The sequence below is a fragment of the Coenobita brevimanus genome, chromosome 55 (genome assembly GCF_032717465.1).
Source record: "Coenobita brevimanus isolate Jiangsu-jjx chromosome 55, ASM3271746v2, whole genome shotgun sequence".
Taxonomy (NCBI): Eukaryota; Metazoa; Arthropoda; class Malacostraca; order Decapoda; family Coenobitidae; genus Coenobita; species Coenobita brevimanus.
The window spans coordinates 50,389,645-50,412,326 of record NC_137008.1 but is presented as its reverse complement, the minus strand read 5'-3'; the positions used below and the strand labels follow the sequence as shown (position 1 = coordinate 50,412,326).

General features: G+C 44.0%; 1 protein-coding gene across 1 annotated transcript in view; it reads left to right on the top strand.

Moving 5' to 3' along the window:
• The first annotated feature begins 1,023 nt into the window (after window positions 1-1,023).
• The window catches only part of LOC145401378 (uncharacterized), a 127,757-nt gene continuing 106,098 nt past the window's right edge, over window positions 1,024-22,682 (top strand). Inside the window, exon 1 of the mRNA XM_080273709.1 lies at window positions 1,024-1,974. Within this exon, the coding sequence (XP_080129835.1) occupies window positions 1,024-1,974 (951 nt within the window). The remainder of the gene's footprint in view (window positions 1,975-22,682) is intronic.

The window sequence follows — 22,682 nt, the reverse complement described above, 5'->3', positions numbered from 1 at the left end:
CCACTTAAATATGGGGTGAAGTCGGATTCAGAAAAGAATTAAGAAGAAAAATATGTAAGCAGGAGAACTATCAACAAAATACCGATGAAACGCACCACACGACTATTCTCATACCATTCAAGCCCCTGATTTCCTGGCTCCATCTAATAACAGTGTTTTCTGTAGGAGAGCTTCACAGTAATTTGCCAGATAGAGTTAATTTACTGAGTATCATGTTAAAAAGAGATGCCAAATCTTTGTCATACGTTCCCCATACACAGATTTACTTCAACCAGTCAGCTCGGTCTCTTGTTAATTTCGTAACCTCATGTTCTCAGACACTTGTTCAAATTTATAAATCTACTTTCTTGTTGACCTACCATACCTCCTGCTATCTCCAAACGTGCTCATACACCTCATTCACCTCCTTGTTTACACCCTTTTCTCCACCTAACTGTCCTGTGTAAGAGCAATTTCTTCTACCCAAAACAGACATCCTTAGTCCACAGTTTTTGCGGGTCTCGGTTTTTTTTTTTTTTTTTACTTTATCTGTTGTGTACACTCCTGTACGCATTCCTTAGTCATTGCTGAAGAATTTAATTTCCATTGCTCTTACTCCAAAGTTTTCACTCTCATGCCACACCAGAGTAATAATGATGATAATGATGATGACTGGGATTAGGCATGTATAGCAAAAAGGGTAGAAAGAAGGATACAATAGATAAAAAGATAGAAAGATGGAGTAGATAAAAAGGTATTAGATAGGGAATATAATTTATCTATAAGCAGATAATACAAATGAAGGATTAGCAGGCTACAATTTACTACTGTATGGTAGTGCTTAGTGTGCGAATGAGCAAGTGTGACCATGCTGACCTTCGTGCTTTGTGTTGCAGAGGTGGATCGCGTGAGGCAGTGTGGAGTGGAGGAGCTGCTGGTGCGGCAATATGGCGGCGTGAGGCGGCGTGGGGAGGGTCAAAATGGAGGAGGGGGCTGCGTGGTGGTGCCGGTGACCGCGCTGACCCAGCCTCACCTCACCTCACCATGCGGGCCATCACCTACAGCTGGATCGGGCTGTCGGCCGCCGCACCCCTCATCTTCCTGCTGTGTGCCTGGGTGCTGGGGGTGTTCCATTCGTACCGCAGACAGTGGCGATCCGTCGATCTCTTCCTGCTGGCGGTGTTCGTGCAGGAGTTACTCATGGCTCTGCAAGTCTTTGCCTACGCCTTGCTCAGCCTCATGAGGCCAGAGTCTGCGGCTGCCTGCGGTGTCTTCGTGTGGAGCCTGAGCGCCACACGGACACTGCAGGCGGCCACGGTGGCTTCCTTGCTGGTGGACCGCGCCCTCACCAGCCAGTGGCCATACAAGTACAGGTTCAGTGTTCGGCGTCATCAGATCCGCTACCACCTGGCCGTTCTCGCCACCATAGCTGCCTTGGTCGGCGTTGCGGCGATATTGGCACGCCCCTCTAACGTACCAGACACCTTCGAACATTGTTCCTTCATGCCTCATGCCCTACACGTGCGCCTTTCCCTGTTCGTGCTGAGTGTGTACGGCCTACTGATTGTTGCAGGTGGGGTGAGTGTAGGGGTGGTGCAGGCAGGGCGGGGATGCAGCCACCCCTCCCCTCCAAATTCAGACTTAGCCCCCATCACGGCCACCACCTCCTCCACCAGTTCCAGCGGGGGGCGGCAGGGGGGTAAGCCTCTCCATGCAGCTGCTTCCTCGGCCTCCACGACCTCCTCTAACGCCTCCTCTGGGCGGCTAGGCGGGGGTCACGGTGCACTGCAGGGGGCATCATCCACCTCCGACCTGGTGCCTCCACCGCCGCCGCCGCCACACAGGCCCCCACCAGCGCTACCAGGCCGGGTACACAAGGGTGTGGGAGTGAACAGATCGGGTGGGATGGCCCGCACCCCCGCGACTGATTTTCGGTGGGGCACAACTCTAGCTGTGGCCGGGTTATGTTTCCTCGCCAACCATCTGCCCTACATGGTGAGTGTCCTGCCTCCCCTCTTCCACTATCTTCTTTCCTTGCTTTCTGAACCCTTTCTCACCCCATCTTTAGGTGGGAAAACAGGTCAGGATGATGATGATGATGCTGATACCCAGGCTGTGGTGGTGCTGTGTTTCCTTGCCAGCCATATGCCCTAAATGGTGAGTAGCTTTCCCTCCCCCTCGTCCTCCACTTCTTACCTTTCAGTCTCTCTCTCTTTTCTTGCTTTCTATACCATCCTTAAGTAGGTAGGAAAAGAGGACAGAATGATGATGATGATAATGATGATGATGATAACCTAGGCTGTAGCCTCGCTGTGTTTCCTCGCCAACCATCTTCCCTACATGGTGAGTCTCCCTCCCCTCCCCCTTCCTACACCACTCTCACCTGCTTGGACAGCTGCGAACATAAATACTGATCCACTCGATAACGATAAATAACAAGATAGTGAACAATGACTTCAGAAATCCAACGATGCGATATACGGAGCCCAACAGACTTTTAAGAATATTGTATGAGAGGTTCATAATTGCTTGACTAAAAAGTGGAACGATAATCTTGTCCAGAGCTGTACGTATCTCCCGGCAGGCACTAAATTTTGGTAGTCTCTCTCATTACCCGGCCTTCACCGCCACACAGAAGCAGCAACCTACACTGCATTATACCCCTGTCACACCACACCACACCACACTACCCTCTCCACACAACACTATCCACACCACATGACACTGCCTACACCACACTAAAACCACATACTCCCCACACGACACCATAGCATATTACCCATTCCACACCACACCACATCACGCCACACCACACCAAACTTCTTACACTACACCACATACACTACACCCCTGCCACACTTCGCTATTATGGTATCAGTTGCTGGCTGCTCGGTACAATACACTACACTACACCTCGCTAAGCACACAGGTATTTACACTGATGTTGATACTACATTGATACTATAATGCTTTTTCTCTCCTTACTTTTTGGACACATACCTTTCTCATCATTATATAGTTGAATAAGGCAATGATGATGATGATGATGATGATGATGATGATTAGCCTACTATTCCGTCGTTGCAGTCATATATACTAGCGAGCTTATGAAGTCTAAATGTTTCTGGAAATGCCCAAGGAACAGAAAATGCTGTGAACGACTGTGAACCAGCTCTGCACAGCACCCAGCATCACCAGCGTCTTGCCCCAGCGTCCACTTAGAGATAATCAGCATTCTAGCGGCAGGTGTAGCTCCCAGCCGCTGAGTCCTTGAGCTGTAACAGTATCTACCCGCCCCCCTCGCCAGCCACGCAAAAAAATACCCGATAAAAGTTAGCCTCACACGGGTATTTTTTGGCGTCCTGTCCAGCCATATTAACAGCGTGGCCAAACTTCATGTCATTAGATATCTGTGCGTGTCTCTTCAGCTTGGTGATAAAGAGGTGCTTTTTACGCTTTTATAACTTGCTTTAACGGTGATTAAGCAAAACACTAGCAGGAATTCTGGCGGTCGCTTTGTGTTCGTTTTACAGCAATCCGTAAAGAGGTAGGGACACAGAGAAATAGGCAGTTTGAGATACCACGCCTTCGACGCTCGACCTGGCAGTGGTTCAACAACAACCAAGTGTTTGATATAATGGGCCTAATAAATCACCAAATGTCTTGCTTTGACGCCATCTCCCCGCTGTTTAGTATTGCTTTGATGATGCTGTGCTTTGCTGCTTAGAATATTCAGGAATTTTGACGTTCCATAGAGCCGAAACTTTCAAAGGACTGAGTGAAACGAGTACTGTATTGATGGCTTTATTCTTGATTCTTGTGTTCCCTTGCATGCGTCTGACTCCTATCCAGGCCACTAATGTATAGGAAAGCGTGAAAGAATGGTAGTGGTTATTGTCTCTCATATAATTTCATAATCTCACTTTGGTCAGATGTTGTTGAGTTACTAGATGTGTTGGTAATCTACAAGGTAACGAAAGCGTCATCGTAAAGGCGTTGTTAGGCAAGTGTTGAAGCATCCCAGAGATCACTTCACATTGTCAGTTCCCAGCACAGTCATGGCCTGCCTTACATGGGACTTTCACCTTATCTCACCTCTACTTTGGTGACTTTCCCTCTTCCTCCTCCACACACGCTCAGACGTCGTGAAGAAAACCCGTGTCAGACTCCACAGCCTCCCTTAGTGACGAAATACACGCAGCCTTTCCTTACTTGGGCCTCTACTTCGTTACTTGGCCCTTCACTCTCTCTCACGGAACTAATCTCTGCTGTTGTAATTTCCCCTGTGTGTAATCCTTCTGCAGAATAGACATTATCTTTCAGTCTGTCATTTTATCTGTCTGTTATCCATTACTTCGTTTGTGGCCACCCATTCCGGGATTGAGGTGCCTGGCTATATCTTTGGATCTATCTGCTTATTTCTTTATCTGTCTATCTATCCATATCTATCAGTCAGTCAGTCAGTCAAATCAATCTGTCTGTTTAATGTAAAATTAGGACGTGCAGGGAATACGTGGCTGGCGTTCTCCTCCCCCCCCCCAATCCATATGAGTCTTTTAACACCGGTATTATAAAACAAACATTATTTTCTTTCTCCCTTCCCCATGATATCTTAACGCCGATAATATAACACGAGAAACATCATATAACAAGTAACAAAAGAGGACACAAACGACCAGGCGAACAGTTAGGAAAGTACTCAGGCGGGGTCGTTAAATGGGCAGCGAAAACTAGAAAACAGAGACGAGTATTTGTGAGGAGAGGTGAACATGATTGTGTGTTGGTTGGTTGGGTGGCGGATTTCTTGCTCTACTGGGCAAGTGTTCATCAAGGATCCTAACCAGTTTGCTGGATAAATAGATCTACGTAGCATTTAACCATTATAATAGCTCTATTTTAATTCATTCTATCTTATTTTTCTTTATTTCGTATCTGTTTATTTTACTGCATTTTGTCACTTTAATATTCACACTCTTTTGACTGTGAAGTATTTGCTAGCTGTAATAGTGAAGCGAAACGCATGTGCAAACGTTCTTATACACAGCTTAAGGTTTGAGAGTTTATAAATACTACCCATGAGTGAAGATAAGCTTACACACAAATCGACTTACATGTCTTATACACTACTTAAGCTTGTGAGAGTTTATGCATAGGGCTCCTGAAGATCAGCCTAGTGTTGTTTGTGAGCCTAGACACCCACGGTAATGTCAAAGGTCGACCAGGGCGTCCCCCTCCCCGCCCTCACCTGTCCCTCCACTCTTGGTTTATCCTGGGAATTTCTTTGCCCCCCTCTCATGTGTCTTCCTATCACTCTCCCTTCCTACCACTCTCCTTTCCTCTCACTCTCTTTTCTTCTTGCTGTTATAACCCTCCTCTTGCTTTCCTCTCATTCTCTCTTCTGTCTTATTACACACTCTTCTACACTTTCCCTGTTCCTTCGTCTCAGTCTCATTGCCCTCCTCTCACTCGTTTGATCTTCTCACACACTCTTTTTCACAATAACTTGCCACTACGCTTTACCTGTCCCATTCTTACACTCCTTGCCCTCCTCTTATTTTCTTTGTCCCCACGTCTTATTCTCACTACCGCCCTCACCCTCTCCTACACTCTCCCCCACTCCTTATTCTCCTTACCTTTACTCTACTGTCTTCTTACCCTCACAACCTTTTCTCACTCGTCTTGTCTCCCTCACGCAGTTTCCTTATTTATTATTATTATTATTATTATTATTTTTATTTTTTTGCTGGTTTCTCATTCCTCTCTTCCCCTCTGTAATGCTGTATCTGTTGCCATTTTTTTCTTTTTTCAGTCTCACCCACAGCATAGGGTTCCTTCTTCCATGCTTCCCCCATTCTCCCTGTCACACCTCTCATCCTTCCCGACTTTTCTCGTATCTAGTCAGTACATTTTTCAACTCATATAAGTGTTCCTTGAGTACATCCCAACCTCCATCCTTTATACATTGCCCTCAGACATTACGTTAAATTTTACGCATTAATTCCTGAAGTGCGATGTTATTTTTCTCGATACCGTCAGTAGATTAGATTCAACTTAGGGGGAATCTCGCAGTGAAAGAGTCAGAATCTATCGTCATTTATCCTTTCAGCCAAAGAATGTAATTTTTATCTAATTCTTAATGTCTCTGTTCTCCTTGGGATAGATTTTTCGAACTGGAGGGGTCAGATCTACCCTTCGTTAATGCCTTAAATACTGAGTGTCTCTTCTGTGCTGAATAAGAACATCTGATAACAGCAAAAATAAATAATAAGAAAAGGAAATCATGGTATGCAGTGGGTTAACTCACAAAGCTCCTATTTTCTTTCTTTCGTTACTTTTTTTTTTTTTTTTCATCTCACTTTATTTTTTCCCCTGCCTTTCTCCTCCCGGCTGGCTCGTGTAGGCGCGCTGAATCATTCCCTTTGAGATTCCACCTGTTTTTTGTCAGGAATTTCACTGGCGTTGGAGGAGCGTCGGATCTTCCCTCCCCTCGTGACTCTCCCTTCACTGATGCGGTGGTGAGGAGGCCCGTGAATGTGGCAGGCGTATGAGTACACGGGAATGTATTTAAACTATAGTCTTTTCACTTTATATTGGCCTAAAATTACCACCATTCCATCTTGAGTGTTGAGGTGAAACGAGATTTATATTACAATCTGATGCCACGAATAAGTGTTATGATGGAGAGGATATTGAGTCACAGTATTGTCTTTTTCTGTCACTGAACTACGCGAAATAAACAGCAAAAACTCAAAACAATACACCTAGTGTAAATGAATGAACTGGAGGTGTGGTGAGGAAGCCCGTGAATGTAGCAGGTGGGTTGGTAAAATGGCCATCTGTCCTAGTCACGAACAAGTGCTGTGGAAAGGATGTAGACCCGTAGCATTATCGCATTCTACAACTGAACTACGAGAAATAAACTGTAAAATGACGAAAATCTTGGCCAAGTGAAAGTAAAAGAACTACCGGTTTATAAATACTTTGGTACATTGTGGGTTGTATTCCCTTTGGTGCGGGTTTGTTGCACCTCTTCCTTAGCGATTAATTTTGCTTATTGGAGCTTAATATTCTCATGTTATGGTACATATGGTTTTTCACTTTTTGGGATAGTTTGCGTTAGTAAACTCTATTTATATACAGTATAGCCAGACGCTTCAATCCTGGAAGCATATTAGCGACTTGTAGCATTGTATGGACCAAAGCAATTAGCACATGGCTTCGTGATGTCACAATATGGTCACTCAATATACAGTAGGCGAAATCCTTTGTCATGACGTCATTGAGTTGCTTATTGCTTAACTACTACTACTGCTGCATATGAAAATGACGGAAGAATGATGCACCAACAGAATAAATTATAATACAAATTTAACATTGTATGTAAAATGACTATGGAGACAAACAGACAGACAGATGATCTTTATAAAGACCTGTAATTGCCTTCATAAGGCGATTAGATAGGCTTCACCAGGACAGTAAATAAAGATCCTATGAAGGCATATGGAATTTAGCCAGAATACCGTTAGTAAGATCTCGACAATACAGTAAGTAGTGATCCTTTGCAGGAACAGGACTGTATTGTGTATGAAAAATCTGCCCTAAGACTGTTTAGAGATGTCAGCAGGACAGTAAGAAGTAATTCTGGAGAGAGAGAGAGAGAGATGCAGTACGTAGATTTTTTTTTAAGCAAATGTCAGTAAGTGCGTAAACAAAGAGACAGCTATGCGGGGATGAGAGAGGAAAAGCATCATTTAAAAAGGACAAAATATCCCTGTAATACTGTTGCCAAAATACGAACAAGATGTAAACAGGCATTCACATTTCAAGTCTCCTTTTCTGCAATGATAAGATTTTGGAAGCCATGGTTATCTTTACTATCCATGTCTTATGCTCGTATTTCGTTACACTTTTACGTCATACTTAACTTTTCTATACCTTGTCTCCGTGTCACCTGCCTTCCACCATCAGGCTGCCTTCTCTCCATTCCACCTTATCTCTCCGTCTCATCTTCGGTCTCTTCCTTCCCTTCCCCCCTCCATCTCACTTACATATAGGAGGATATTAATGTGGTAAATAAATCGATGAGGAGGAACTGAAATATTTAAGTGAACGAACATATGCCTTAGTGTTTGCTGTTTCGTGTGTGTGTGTGTGTGTGTGTGTGTGTGTGTGTGTGTGTGTGTGTGTGTGTGTGTGTGTGTGTGTGTGTGTGTGTGTGTGTGTGTGTGTGTGTGTGTGTGCGCGTGTGCGCGCGCGCGCGCGCGAGCGAGCGAGAGAGAGAGAGAGATTGAGTCCGTGCGTACAGTGTTGGTGCAAGAGTCCAGCTTGAGGGAGGGGAGGACTTGGAGAAGGGAGGGGAGGGGGGGGAGTTAAGAGGTCAACAGCTGACCCTGGCGACTCCCAACAGAGCCTCAGAAACAAGTCTTGCCCCTTCCAAGATCAGTGTGTGTGTGTGTGTGTGTGTGTGTGTGTGTGTGTGTGTGTGTGTGTGTGTGTATCTGACATCGATGGGACTTCAACTTTGAGAGCAAGAGCATATATGTCTATCGGTCACTAGCAGAGACGTGGTTGAGGCTTAGTGCTCACATAATACCTCTCAGGGGTTAACGAGGCTGGTCAACTTCGCCTTTAACATCAGGACTGAGTAACCTAGCCCCAGGACCTTACGCTGCTCGTGAGGTTAGGAAAAATGGGATGATATCTTTCTCCAACAAGCAGCCAGGAGGTCAGAACACATCGGTAACTGTCAATGCGGCTAAACAATGACTCGCGAATCGTCAAAGAGAATTATTTTGATGTCGATATTGCTGACATTGTTCCAGTCATCGCTGCTGCTCTGTCATGATTTATTATTTTTATGAAGGAAAGAAAATAAGAGGGGGGAGGGGACGAAAGATACCAGAGTCAGCAAAATGTAGCCCTTCCAAGGAAAATGTAAAGTTGATCTATATGGCAATGATTGGACGTATATTACAGAATGCCTATTATTATTATTATTATTATTATTATTATTATTATTATTATCATTATCATTATTAGTTCCTATTTTAAAATTTGTCATATATCAGGTTATTCTTAGGCTAATATAATGCAATAATACCTTCTTCAACATAAGTCCGATTCTCAACCATTACATTGCTACATTTACTGATCACCTTATAGACGAATCGTGAGGGAGATCATTTTCGCCCATGTTATATGCAACTGGAGCTTCCTTATGACTGAGACATAGGCCTGTGTTCATAAAGGAATTCACACTCAAAATTAGCCCCGATATAATCTCCGTATGTTCGGCACAGTTTACACCCTCTGTATATCACTAAATTTGTAACGAACTGACTGACTGCATAAATAAATAAATAAATAAATAAATATTCTTATGTAGTGGCTAGATGTTGTATAAAATATCATGACAATGCTTTACCGCAGCTTACGTCAGGCGTGACTGGTATGGACGCGTGTGCTGCCAGATGACTGACCATGGTGTGTGTGTGTGTGTGTGTGTGTGTGTGTGTGTGTGTGTGTGTGTGTGTGTGTGTGTGTGTGTGTGTGTGTGTGTGTGTGTGTGTGTGTGTGTATACTGGCCTTGCGTACTGAGTGATAATGGCTGTGCACACATTACATAATTGTGTGTGTGTGTGTGTGTGTGTGTGTGTAATGACATTGCATACTGAGCGATAATGGGTATGCACACATTCATACTTGGGTAGATTTTGTGTGCATCCTTCAATAATACACAAGGGTACGAAACCTTTGTATTTGCCTTTGAATGGGAGTCTCTGTTTGTAGTTTGTGTGTAAGTTAGTGTATGTAGCCTGTATGTAATTTTGTACTGCTGTTAGGGATCGATTTTAGTACTTACCTGCTTTGTGGTGCGGGCGTATGTATAGCGTTGGAATGTGCCTTTGTTGACGAATTTTGACATGTTTCCTTTGTTGGTGTGGAGTGGTATTGTGTGTGTGTGTGTGTGTGTGTGTGTGTGTGTGTACAGAGGGCATATGGTGCGTGTGCGTGCGGAAGGGCGTGGCCGTGTGAGGCGTGGGAACAAGGGGGCGTGCGTGTGTGTTGGGGGGTGAGGGGGGGCAGCTTTACCCAACGAGATAGGGAGAAAGGGGTCATGTTTGGTGCTGCCCCCTGACGTCACAAGGGGCCACTACACACATACATGCGTACCTACCTACCTACCTACCTACATACATACATACACGAACTCAATCATACACATACATGCATAAATACATAATATAAATAATGCTCATAATCAAATAAGCATAAGTATATATACATATACACTTATAAATGTGTTGATATAGATGCACATCCGTACTCTTAAACATACACTCATACACATGCATATACACACACATACACACGCATGCATACATATATACGTCCATGCACACACATACACACTCTCACAGACTCATTTGCTCTCGTGCAACCTTAACATACACACTGCGACCACAAACCACAAACGTACACTCGTAAAAGACTTTCACACTTCGTCCTACACTCGCTCTTGGTAGCCACACACACACACACACACACACACACACACACACACACACACACACACACACACACACACACACACACACACACACACACACACACACACACATTCTCTCCATCATATCAATATCATTTTTCGTGTGAATGAGAGTAAGAGAGAGGGCAGTAGGCTATCAGGTGTTTGTTTTAAACACTATCATACATTCTCTAGTATATATATATACACACACACACACACACACACACACACACACACACACACACACACAACACATCATGGCATTATTGGTTCTCTGACTCACACTTGCGGCTGGTTATAATGGAGGTCGGAAGTGACGTAGACAGATGCGGACAAGCACCCATGATTGATCTTAACTTACCTTCTCTATAAATAAGTCTCTATGGTAGTTTACCCCCCTCAGCATGTGTTCTTTTGTTTTAATTTTAATCTTTGTTACCATCAGATGTGTTTGTACTATACACTTTAGGAGGGCGTCTGTGTGTGTGACAGATATAGGAGTTGCAGGGAATGAGAAAGGAGATGGGGGAAGTGTGTGTGTGTGTGTGTGTGTGTGTGTGTGTGTGTGTGTGTGTGTGTGTGTGTGTGTGTGTGTGTGTGTAGGCATAGAAAGATGATAGTGCAGTGAAGTGAAGGGTAACTAATGAAAACGTGGGAGCAAACGACACACGACACCCTTGCCTGTCTCCTTTCTCGCCCCTTGCAGCACACGAACCCGCACCCTCCCCTTCCCCCCTCACACACACTTCTGATAACTCTCCTTATCGTTTTCTTTTTTCTACATTCACTGCTGCTTTGTTTCCATCCCCACAGAATTTTCCCTCTTTCTTTCCATCTCATTTTTTTTCTTTTAACTTTCTGTCTCTGAGGTTTTTCTTCCTCACTCCAGTTCCTTCCATTTTCTTTCTTTTATCCATATTTATTTTCCTGTTTCTCTCTCTGTACTTCTGTCCCTTTCCTTCCTGGTCTGTCTCCTTCTTTTCCCCTCTCTTTCCTTAAACTATTCTCCTCCAGTCTCCCCCAGTGTTTTCATTCCTTCAATTTAGCTTCTCATCTTGATATTGGAAAGGGCCGCCTTCATGTGGTGGCATCGACATGAGTGGCCTGCTCCACAGCATGGTTTATACACACGTCCCTCAAGTTTCTCTCTAACCCCCGAAAGGAGGATGGTGAGCTACAACAGAAGGGTAACATCAGCCTGTAGTCAACCGGGTTCACGTGTCAGATGGACCTGGGGCCACAACAACAGCAACAGCGTCTCTTTCTCCGTCTCTTCTCACCTCCTACATGAAGTTCTTTTCTTCTCATTCCTTTGTCTTCCCTCCATGTCCCTTCACTCTCTCCACGGTGTCTCAGGATTACTACTTATTTGCCAGTCGAAATCCAATTACTTACCATGACGCTCGAGGGGTTGACATGAGAGAAAGCATGACTGACGGCTTCAGAAAATTCATGATTGATTATTCTTTTTCTGCTCCTTTCTCTCTCTCTCTCTCTCTCTCTCTCTCTCTCTCTCTCTCTCTCTCTCTCTCTCTCTCTCTCTCTCTCTCTCTGTCTCTCTCTCTCAATTTACTTGCCCTGCATCTATTATATCTTTCTGTCTGCTCAGAATATTCTACACTTTCACTAAAAGTTTGCCAACGGTGTGAATTTTTTTTTTTCTTGCCTACGTAGGCTTTCTCTCGCTTGAATAAAATCGTGAGAATATTGTGCCCAATTTTATCCCTCTTAGTCGGATGTAGTGTCTCCATAGCTGAATGAAATCGTCTGAAGTAAGAGAGAATAAAATAGAAAAACACTTCTCGGACTGAAAGTGTTATTGACGATGAATATTCTAACCCTCTCAGCCCCATTTGGTCTCCCCTGAGCTAGATAAGATGGAAGCTAAGAAAGACAATAGAGAAAAGGATTGAAATTAATGTACACGATAAAGTATGAAAAGGAATAAAGGAAGAGAAACAAAGAATAAAAAAAATTGTCCTGAAAAACTAAGAAAGGCATTAAAGAAAAAAAGAAAAACGAATATGTCCTCGGGATGAAGGAGTTAAATATGACAGTGAAAGGACTGAGTGATGTCCTAACCACGGCGGGTCCTCTCTACTGACCTTTGTAAGTTATTTCTCGATTTTTTTTCCATCCTTCATCAATTTACTAAGTTATTCTTCGCCTTCTCTATCGTTCATCAGTTCACGTAAGTTATTTTTCGTCCTTCACATCCCTCATCACTTCACATCATACTTAGCCCTTTAAGTATTATACGCTTTCAGTATGACGGCGTTCTTTTTTTATTCATCTTACTCTTGATGTCTCCAGGCCATATTATTTAACTCAGGAAAGGCCTCTCGAACTTTGGAGTACCTGGAGGCTTTATATAAGTCCTCCAGCTCGAAAAGTCTCTAAAAAAATAATAATAATAAAATCGTCTGGAGGTAGCAAAAAGAAAAAGAGAAAAAGACGCAATATCAAATGGATTATCGTATCTAGGTTAAATAGAACGAAAGGTTAGATATTTTTTATGGAGCGTTCACGTATTCATAAAACCTTTCCCACGAGCCGCGGAGCATGATATATGTATTTTTTTCGAAGCTAAAATTTGTGATATATTTTCCGTAGGCAATATATCACAGTCCCGCCATATAGGAAAAAAATATAGGTGGTGGTGTTCTTCCCCAGGTTTGCTCGAGGCTTTTTTGATACATTTTCATGGCGAGGAAGGAGTGTCTGTGTTTCTCTTTATAATATAATTTGGGGTTTTACACACGTTTCTTTTACTGTATCCGATATTTTTGTCTGTTTTACTTTCATTCGTGGTCCTTCTGCTTTGCTCCCTCCTCCCTCCCCCCTCTTTCACTTATCTTTCTTTTCTGCCTTGCTCTCTCTCTCATCCCTTGCTCGTATTTCTCATTTTCTTTCTTTCTTTACCTTCCCACCTTCCCAATTTTTCCCACCATTCATTTCTTCTCCCTCTCTCCTCTCTTCCATTCTTTTCCTTCTCTGCTTTCTTCCATTCTTTATCTTCTCTGTTTTCTTCCTTATTTTACAGCCTATTTGTTCTCTCGTCTCTTACTTCTTTCTTCTTCATCCATATCTTCCTTTCTCTTCCTTTTCCCCTTCCCTTCATTTCCATCTCCGTTTTTCTCTTCTCTCCTCCATAGAACGAATAGAGGGAAAGAATAATGTGTAGGTGTTATAGTGTGTGTGTGTGTGTGTGTGTGTGTGTGTGTGTGTGTGTGTGTGTGTGTGTGTGTGTGTGTGTGTGTGTGTGTGTGTGTGTGTTTCTGCATGCATACATATACGTGTGGAGGGGGGGAGGTAGGTAGGAAGTGATTGTCTGAGCAGGTGACAGCATATCATTATTTTTCACATTTCGTCAAATTTTTGCTGAAGTCTGACTATATCAATATTCACAGGTCTGTTTTGTGGCTTCACCCGCACCCCTCACTTTCTCACCCTTTCTCCCTCACCCTCACTCTTGCACTCCCACACCCACACCGTCACACTCCACCCTTACCCTTATAACTTCAAATTTATATAATCGTCGTCCACTTCTTCTTTCTGTCATTCTTTCTTCATTTTTTTCATCCTTTCTCCCGTACTCTCATTCTTACATACATCTACACCATCGCTCTTTGATAGTGCATTTACACCTTCTTGTCTGTTTCCACACCATCCAGACTCACTTCTTCGTTCATTCTTCCTTCTTCTCACCCTCACTCACACCCACCCCTACACCCACACTTATACTCCTATCCCTCACACCTGATCCCCCACAAATCCATATACTCTGATTTTTTCTGTGCTATACTCACAGCTTCACATCCATACCTTTATACCTATATTTCCACGCGTAAAAGCTCACACAAGTTAAATGCACCCACACTCGGATATTTACACCGATGTCCACACACTCCTATTCACCTATATATCATCATTTTGTGGATATACACCCTTACACACACACACACACACACACACACACACACACACACACACACACACAATGAGATGGAAAAAAATACATCGTTTTTACTAGGCCTTTTGATGCATGGTAGGAAACGACTTTGATATCTCTTTTATTACGGTGAGAAAAAGATAGTAAAAATAAAATCCCTCTCTAATCTCTCTCTCTCTCTCTCTCTCTCTCTCTCTCTCTCTCTCTCTCTCTCTCTCTCTCTCTCTCTCTCACACACACACACACACACAAACACACACACACACACACACACACAAAGCCACACCCTATCCTCACACAACAACCCTGACTCTCTCACTCTGATGTTAACGCTTCACCTTTCTCTCTCGTATTTTCTCACAAACAGTCCCTTCGCTCTCTCTCTCTCTCTCTCTCTCTCTCTCTCTCTCTCTCTCTCTCTCTTATGACCTTTTTCACCCTGTAATGTGTACCTTTCCAATTAATTTTACTCACCTTTCATGCTTCCGCCACACCTTCCACTTTTCTTTATTTTTTTCTTTTCCTTCCTTCTTTGTTCCTCCTAATATTGCCCATTTAAATAATCTTCCTCTTCCTTTTCTTCTTCTTTCTTTGTTGTCCCTCTCTTTCTCCCTTTTGTTCCATTTCCCTCCTTTCTTCTTTCTCACAAACCATTTCCTTATTTCTTTCTTTCCTTCTTAGTCTTAGGGTATCTTTATGGTTTATTCCCCCCCCTCTCTCTCTCTCTCTCTCTCTCTCTCTCTCTCTCTCATGACCTCTTTCACCTTCTATTGTTTGTCTTTCCACTTAATTTTCTTACATTTTCTTACTTATTTCTTAACTCCTCCTCTCTTTTTTCTCTGTCATCATTCTTTTCTTTTCTTATTATCGTTTATTTGTTGTTCTTCCTCTCTGGCATTTTTTTTTCCTTTATATAATTCTCTCTCTCTCTCTCTCTCTCTCTCTCTCTCTCTCTCTCTCTCCATATGATTTACTATGATTATCGTTTTTAGCCTCTTCTTTCCTCTTCCTTTTCTTACCTACCTCTTCAGTTTGTCTCCCTATCCTTTCTCTCCTTCCTTCTCTCCCTATCGTATATTCCCTCTTTCCCTCCCTACTTTACTTCCTCTCCCTTCCTGCTTCCCTTACATTCTCTCTCCTTTCCTCCATGTCTCTCCTCTCCACCTATCCTTTCATTTCTTTCTCCTTTTCCCTTCCTGCTTTTGCCTCTCCTTCCTCCTTAATTCTCCTCTCCACTCACCACCCCATCCTGTCTCTCTCTTTCTCCTCCTCTTCTCTTCTTTCATCGTCTCCTCCTCCTCTTCTCTCCTTTCCTCCTCCCTTCCTGCCCCCCTTCCCCTCCACTCCCCCTAGTAGTCAGCCCGGGGGTCCAAACGCCGCCATTACCAGTGCCGGAGCAACGACCCCCACCCCTTTCCCCTTCCTCCTCCCCTCCCCCCCCTCCACTCTCCCCCTCCGACACTTCTTCACTCCCCTTCCCCATTCTTCATCTCCTTCCTCTTTCCCTACTTCATCCTCACACCCTCTTCCTCTTCCTCCCTGCCCTTTCCCCTCACCCTCCACTTACTTAATGCCCTTCCTCATTCACTTCCCTTTCCATTGTTCATCTCTTCTTCCCTTTCCCCTCCTTTTTTCCTTCCTCATTCCTCTTCCCTGTCACCTTCCTTATTCCTCTTCCTTTTCCCTTTCCTCACTCCAATTGCTCTTCCACTTCCTTCCCCTTCCCCCACATCATCCCCTCATCCCCTCCCATCCTTTCTCGTTCCCTCTCTCCCTTCCCCTCCTCCACCTCATCCATCATCCCCTTCCTCCTCTGAAGTTGGCAGGATGAAGAGGAGGAGGAGGAGGAGGAGGGAGTAGGGAAAGAGGGGGAAAGAGGTAGGAAAGGTGTATAAAAGGAATAGGCAGGGAGGATGAACTGAGATTTTTCTTTTCCTTTATGGGGTGGTTGGAATGAAAAGTAAGTCAGGTGGGGGGACCAGTGGAAAGGTGTGTGTGTGTGTGTGTGTGTGTGTGTGTGTGTGTGTGTGTGTGTGTGTGTGTGTGTGTGTGTGTGTGTGTGTGTGTGTGTGTGTGTGTGTGTGTGTGTGTGTGTGAGAGAGAGAGAGAGAGAGAGAGAGAGAGAGAGGTCGTGTCATGGATGGAAGCAGAGGTGAATGGGGCTGGAGGTATGGTGGTAGGGGTCGGGAATGGTTAGCAAGATGACTGGGTAATGAGGGGCGGAGTGATTAGTGGCGTCGTTACTGAGTAGGGATGAAAGGGGCGATGGGGAGCGGCGAAAGGTGAAGGTGAGGCCAGAAGAGAGAGGAGGAAGAGGACTAGCAATATCAACTTCACGAGACGGAATGCGAGAAAGAGAGACTGAAATTTGGAGGCTGATGATATAGGCAAAGAGGATTGATTGGTTGATTGGCTGGAAAAAAAAGATGGATTAGAATTTTGCCTATCAACTGCACGAGAATCATTAATTGATGCTGAGTCCTTTTCTTCACCCGGAACAAGACCTGCATTTGTCGCCTTGCTTTCAGGTCTCCGGTGATAATGATGGGTGAACTGGGACAGGAGTAAAAGAGGAATGAAGAGCAAAATCCAGGCTGAAAGGAAGGAAAGAAGGAAGGGAAGTAACAAAGAATCAGAGCTGAGCCACTGGGTATGGAGGGGAGAGCGTGTAGGAGTGGTATGAGAAGGAAGGAATGTAGAGAAAGGAGCAGGGAAGGAAGGAAGCAAGCAAGCAAGCATGCAAGTAGGCAAGCAAGGAAATAAGGAAGGAAGCAAGCAAGGAAGGAAAAATAATCTGAGCAACTCGATATGGAGAGGGAGGGAGTATGGAACTGAGATAAGTTGGAAGGAAGGTAGAGAAAGGAAGGAAGGCTTAGAGGAAGAAAGAGAACGAAAGAAAAAAAAGGTGTGATTCGATCAATTGTAGATGGGGGTATGTGTGGGAGTGAGATGAAAAGACAAAGAACGAAAGAAATAATGAAGGAAGGAAGAATTAAGAGCTGAGCGGTTGGCGATGAGGTATGTGTGGGAGTGAGATGAGATGGAGGGAATGTAGAGGAGTGACTCGCAGGTGAAGGAACGAAGAAACCAGTATGGAGATGAGGCGAGGTGGAGGGGAAGAGGGGAGGGGTGGGTTTGAAGGGTGATATCAGGGTGCTTAGATAGGGATGAAAGGGAGAGGGGCCAAGTAGTAGTAGTAGAAGTAGTAGTAGTAGTAGTAGCAGCAGTAGTAGTAGTAGCAGCAGTAGTAGTAGTAGTAATAGTAGCAGTAACTCCCAAGGTACCTGAAACGTGTGCCTAGAGAAACGTAGGCCGATTTTCTTTCTCCTACTATCCACAATCCTCCTGTCGGGGGATAGGATGGGACTGAAAGGGAAATAAAAAAGGTGAGAAGTGAAGGTGGTCGATGGGAGAAGATGGAGATGGAGACCGAGAAGAGATGAGGAGATAGAGTGGATAATTATATGGTGGAGGACGATTTGGATGGGCAGAAGAGGAGAATGGGAGACGGGCGATTGGTGGTGAGAGAGGGGCTTAGAGGCAATCTGCCTGTGGCAACCCTGGATTAGGTGTCTGGGATTAGATGAATAGATGGATGGAAGTGGATGATGGATAGATGGAGGGATGGGTAGACAGATAAATGGATGGATGAATGAATGAATGTCTGATGGGTAGGTGAATGGAGAGAGGCACACAATGAATAGATGAATGGGAAGATGGAAGGATTGATGTTAAGATGGATGTATAATGGATTGACGGATGGAAGGGTAAATGGATGGATGGATGAATGGATACATAGATGGATTAATAGATGGATAGGCTGATAGAGCGAAAGACTAGTGAGAGAGAGAGAGAGAGAGAGAGAGAGAGAGAGAGAGAGAGAGAGAGACTAACATACAGATGAGATGATGGACAACCCGATATAAATGGTGGGGTAGGGTACATGAGAGGAACTGCCTGAAGGTGGGAAGATGGCAAAGGGCAACGAGAGGTAATATAGGTGATGACTGGGTGAGACGGGGTTAAGAAGGTGTAGGTGGCATTATGGGTCGTGATTGAGGCGTGGTACAGGTGGTGGTAGGGTCGTCATATAGGTGGAGTTACAGGTGGATGGAGTTGCCAAAGGTGGGTGTAGTTGGTAGTATGGTCGTGGTATATGTTGGTGTAGGTGTTGCTATAGATGGGTGTAGGCGATGGTATAGGTGGGTGTAGACGTTGCTATAGGCGGGTGTAGGTGGGATATGGTCGTGGTATAGGCGGGTGTAGGTGGGATATGGTCGTGGTATAGGCGGGTGTAGATGGGTGTAAGTGGTGGAATAGGATATATGTTGTAGAAGGGCAGTTGTGATATGGGTGGGTCTTGGAAGTGACTGAGGAGTGGTATATAAGTGGGCATAGGTGGTAACGGATGGGCATGGCAGTAATAAGACATGTAGGGCACAGGGAAGTAGATGGACTGAGGGTAATGTTCAGTAGCACAGTGGCAAAGTAACGGTGTCATTACAGGTAGGTAGTGATACAGGTGGTGGAGGTACTGAAGGTAATGATCAGCAGCACAGTAGCAAGGTAACGGTGCAAGTACAGGTAATGATCAGAGGCACAGTAGCAAGGTAACGGTGCAAGTACAGGTAGACAGTAGTACAGGTAGTGGTGGTAATGAGTGGTGGCAGAGCAGCGGTACAGACAGAAGCACTGGCGCACCTGAGACAGTAAAGGTGACTGGACTGGTTTTCTAACTGGAAGGAAATCCAAAGAAAAACAGAAAGGTAAAAGATGAATGGCATACTGAGCAATATTTAGCTGTATTTCAACTGACGACTGAGAGATAATGTTTTTAATATTTGACTGAGATAAAGGTGATTATTTAGGGTTTCTAACGTGGGGGAGATGCAGAGAAAAATAGCAGGGTACAAGATGGATAATGTACTGAAATATATTAACCTATTTTCCTGGTAGTAGGTGATATAATAGAGGTGATGTATTTTAATATTTGGCTGAGAAATATTCACTTGTATTCCCGTACATAAAGGTCAGTGGACGGGTTTGTTGGCCGAGAGAAGATGCAGAGAGGAGAAAAATAATTGTTGTTTTAAATATCTGGGCGAGAAGTCTTCAGATATTATTCCTATTAACCAACTCCCTCACTGGGATAACGTTTTTTTTTTTTTTTTTTTCTTGGCACAGTGTACAGTCTCTCTCTCTCTCTCTCTCTCTCTCTCTCTCTCTCTCTCTCTCTCTCTCTCTCTCTCTCTCTCTCTCTCTCTCTCTCTCTCATAGTCATGCTGCCTCCAGATGAAAACTACAACTAACCCCATCAGTCAGAAAACTTGCTAATGAGGTGAACGAAATCGCCTGAAAAACCCCGAGAATTAAAAAAAAAAAAACGCCATCGCAGTGAAGGGGTTAACAACTGTGATATATAAGTATGCATCTTTTTTTTTTTTTTTTCTTTTTTTCGGTCTAGCGTGATTTGCGGAAACTATCGAGTCTGCATGATTTCCTGCTCTAAGGCCGCGATATTTGAACTTTTTTTTTTTTGTCCTGTCATTTTTTTTCACGTCATTTTTAGTTAAATTTTTTGTACTATCAGGCGATTTTCTTTAGCTCAGGAGAGACTTAAATAAATGCAGCTTTCATTAGTCTTAACATTACAAGAGGTCCCCCTTGAATATATTGAATCGTTTATCTATCTGTCCATCTGTAGCCAGACGCCTTAATCCCCTAAGAGGTGGCCACAAACAAATCGCCTCCATGTCGCCCTGTCCCATGCCATTTCGCTGCCCTCCCCCCAACTTAACAGAAAGAATAATTAATGTACAAATGACATTCTTGGACTGGAGGGGTTGACATATGACGATTTTTACTCATCCTCGAGGAACCAAATGCAGGAAAATGTAAAAAAAAAAAAGAATGTTGATTACTATTGTTTATAAAGATCAGCAACTTTTTATATTACCAGAATCAGACGATTTTATCCAGCTGAGGAAAACCCGCCGCAGACCGAGTACGTTGTGATATAAGAAGTTTTACGCTACCTGAAGGATGCGAGTTCAGTCCCAGCTAGACGGTGGGTATCAGTGCCGAAGTGGTGACATGTGAAGGTGTGCGGCACGTAGGAGGACTGTTCAGTCTCAGGGAACGGACTATTGAGTAAAAAGAACATTAAACAACACGGTTAATTAGGAACCTTGATATTTCAGTGTCACGTCTTCGCTGATGGGGCTGTGAAAGGAGGCCCTGAGGGTGATGATGTGGACACTTATTCTCGTCGGTTGAGGAAGCCCCAACACCTTTTCCTGATCGATTTATTTTGTTTATCACACCTTACTATCCTCTTCTGTCTTACATAAATCCTTCCAAAATCCCCATACTCTATATAAATAACACATAAAGGGATATAAACCTCCCTTATCCAGAAATAAATGGCTAAGAGAAAGGGGTTAGGGAACTTCCTTAACAGGCGAGAATACGAGCCTTGGTGCCTACCTGAAGAATGGCTGAAGGAAGAGAGAGGAATTGTGAGAGTGTTGTTGCTCCTTATAAAACCTGTTAAGGACACTTGGGGCGATTTTGTTCATCTCACGGGAGGCTTATCAGACTGGAGAAGCTATATATAACTTTAATTCCTTCGCCACTAGAGGGCCCTCCTAAGTCATGGAACGTCATCTTAAAGCAGGAAGAATACAATAAGAAAGTCGTCTCCAAGTCTGAGATGGTTAATACCCGTTAGGAAATTGGCTGCAGGTAGAAACTTAAAGAGAAGAAAAAAATCAAAATGCCTGGAAATAACTGGGACCAAGACATGTGGGAATGCGGGGGGTCAGGTCCAGGAACTATTCATGGCTGGGAATTGTCTGAGAACTGACTGCCTGACTCTGGTGTTTTCTGCAGGGAGGAAGTCATGCACAGCCGTGATGAAGTTTCCTATTGCAAGGAACTGTTTGTTTGAGGGGGAGGGCTGAGGAAGTTAAGTCTTGTCTCCTGTGATCTGGAGTAAATTATGCTGGAAGTATCATGAACCTTTATATTTATGAGTCTTTGCTGAAAGTGAAGTAAAATATGAGCTAACATCAGCTCATCGAGGTAGAGTTTATTTCCTGGCCAAAGGTGTATCTTATTTAATATCTGCAGCAGCTTAGAACCAATAGTGATGATCTGATTTAATTGGCCTTATGCTATCGATAGGTATAAAATAATGGTTTAAAGTGTCGATATTTCGAAAGAAAATCTGAGCTACGACAGGTAATTCAACACAGACACACACAGACACACACACACACACACACACACACACACACACACACACACACACACACACACACACACACACACACACACACACACACACACATCGGCGTCAAAAAAGGAAAAAAGAAAAAAGCCCCATAATTCCGTAACGCAAACAAATATTACGCCACGAGTTCCGGCAACATTTTTCCCGCCACGGAGTACTTGCGAGGCTGTTATGGCGCAGGAGGGGACGCGCACGGAAGTTTAACCCCGCCGCCGTGTGACCTTGGCAGGTGACCTCTGCGGTGCTGCTATGAACTCTGCTTCGGGCTACCTGGATCCTTCCCTCCCAAGGTGTCTCGCTGCTTTACGTCTCTCAGGATTCTTTCGAGAGTCTGTAGAGCTGGAAATACTCTCAAGCTGTCTAGATTTTTGACGTCTCTTGCGGTTCTTCTTGAGGGAATTCACATAGTTTGAAATCTCTCCAAGGTGTCTCACTGTTTCACATTTCTTATGATGGGAGATTTATGGTGTTTGCCAGATTCCACATAACTTGACATTTTCCCAAGATGTCTCCCCCCTCCTTTTTTTTTTTTTTTTTTTCTCGCGTTTCTCATGGTTCTTTCTGTAGTCTATACACTCTCAGCCGGAAATCTTCTCAGATCTTGCCGTTTCACGCCTTTCATGATAGTCTGCTTGCGAGAATCAATTTTTTTTTTTTTTCTGGACCCCATATTGTCTGAAATTTTCTCAAGGTGTCTGGCGCTATCAAGTCTGTCGTGATTTTTGCGGAAGTCTACAGAGCTTGACTGGTTGATACTGACGTGGACTGAGAGATTTTTGTCATGGTGCTGTTAACTTGTCATACAAAAATATAATAGCTATTCTCATTTCTTATATTCTGGAACTCAGGATGAACAGAATATCTTTCTTTATCTGTCCGTCTATCTACCAGTCTGTTTATCTTTCTCTCTGTCTATCCGTCTATCT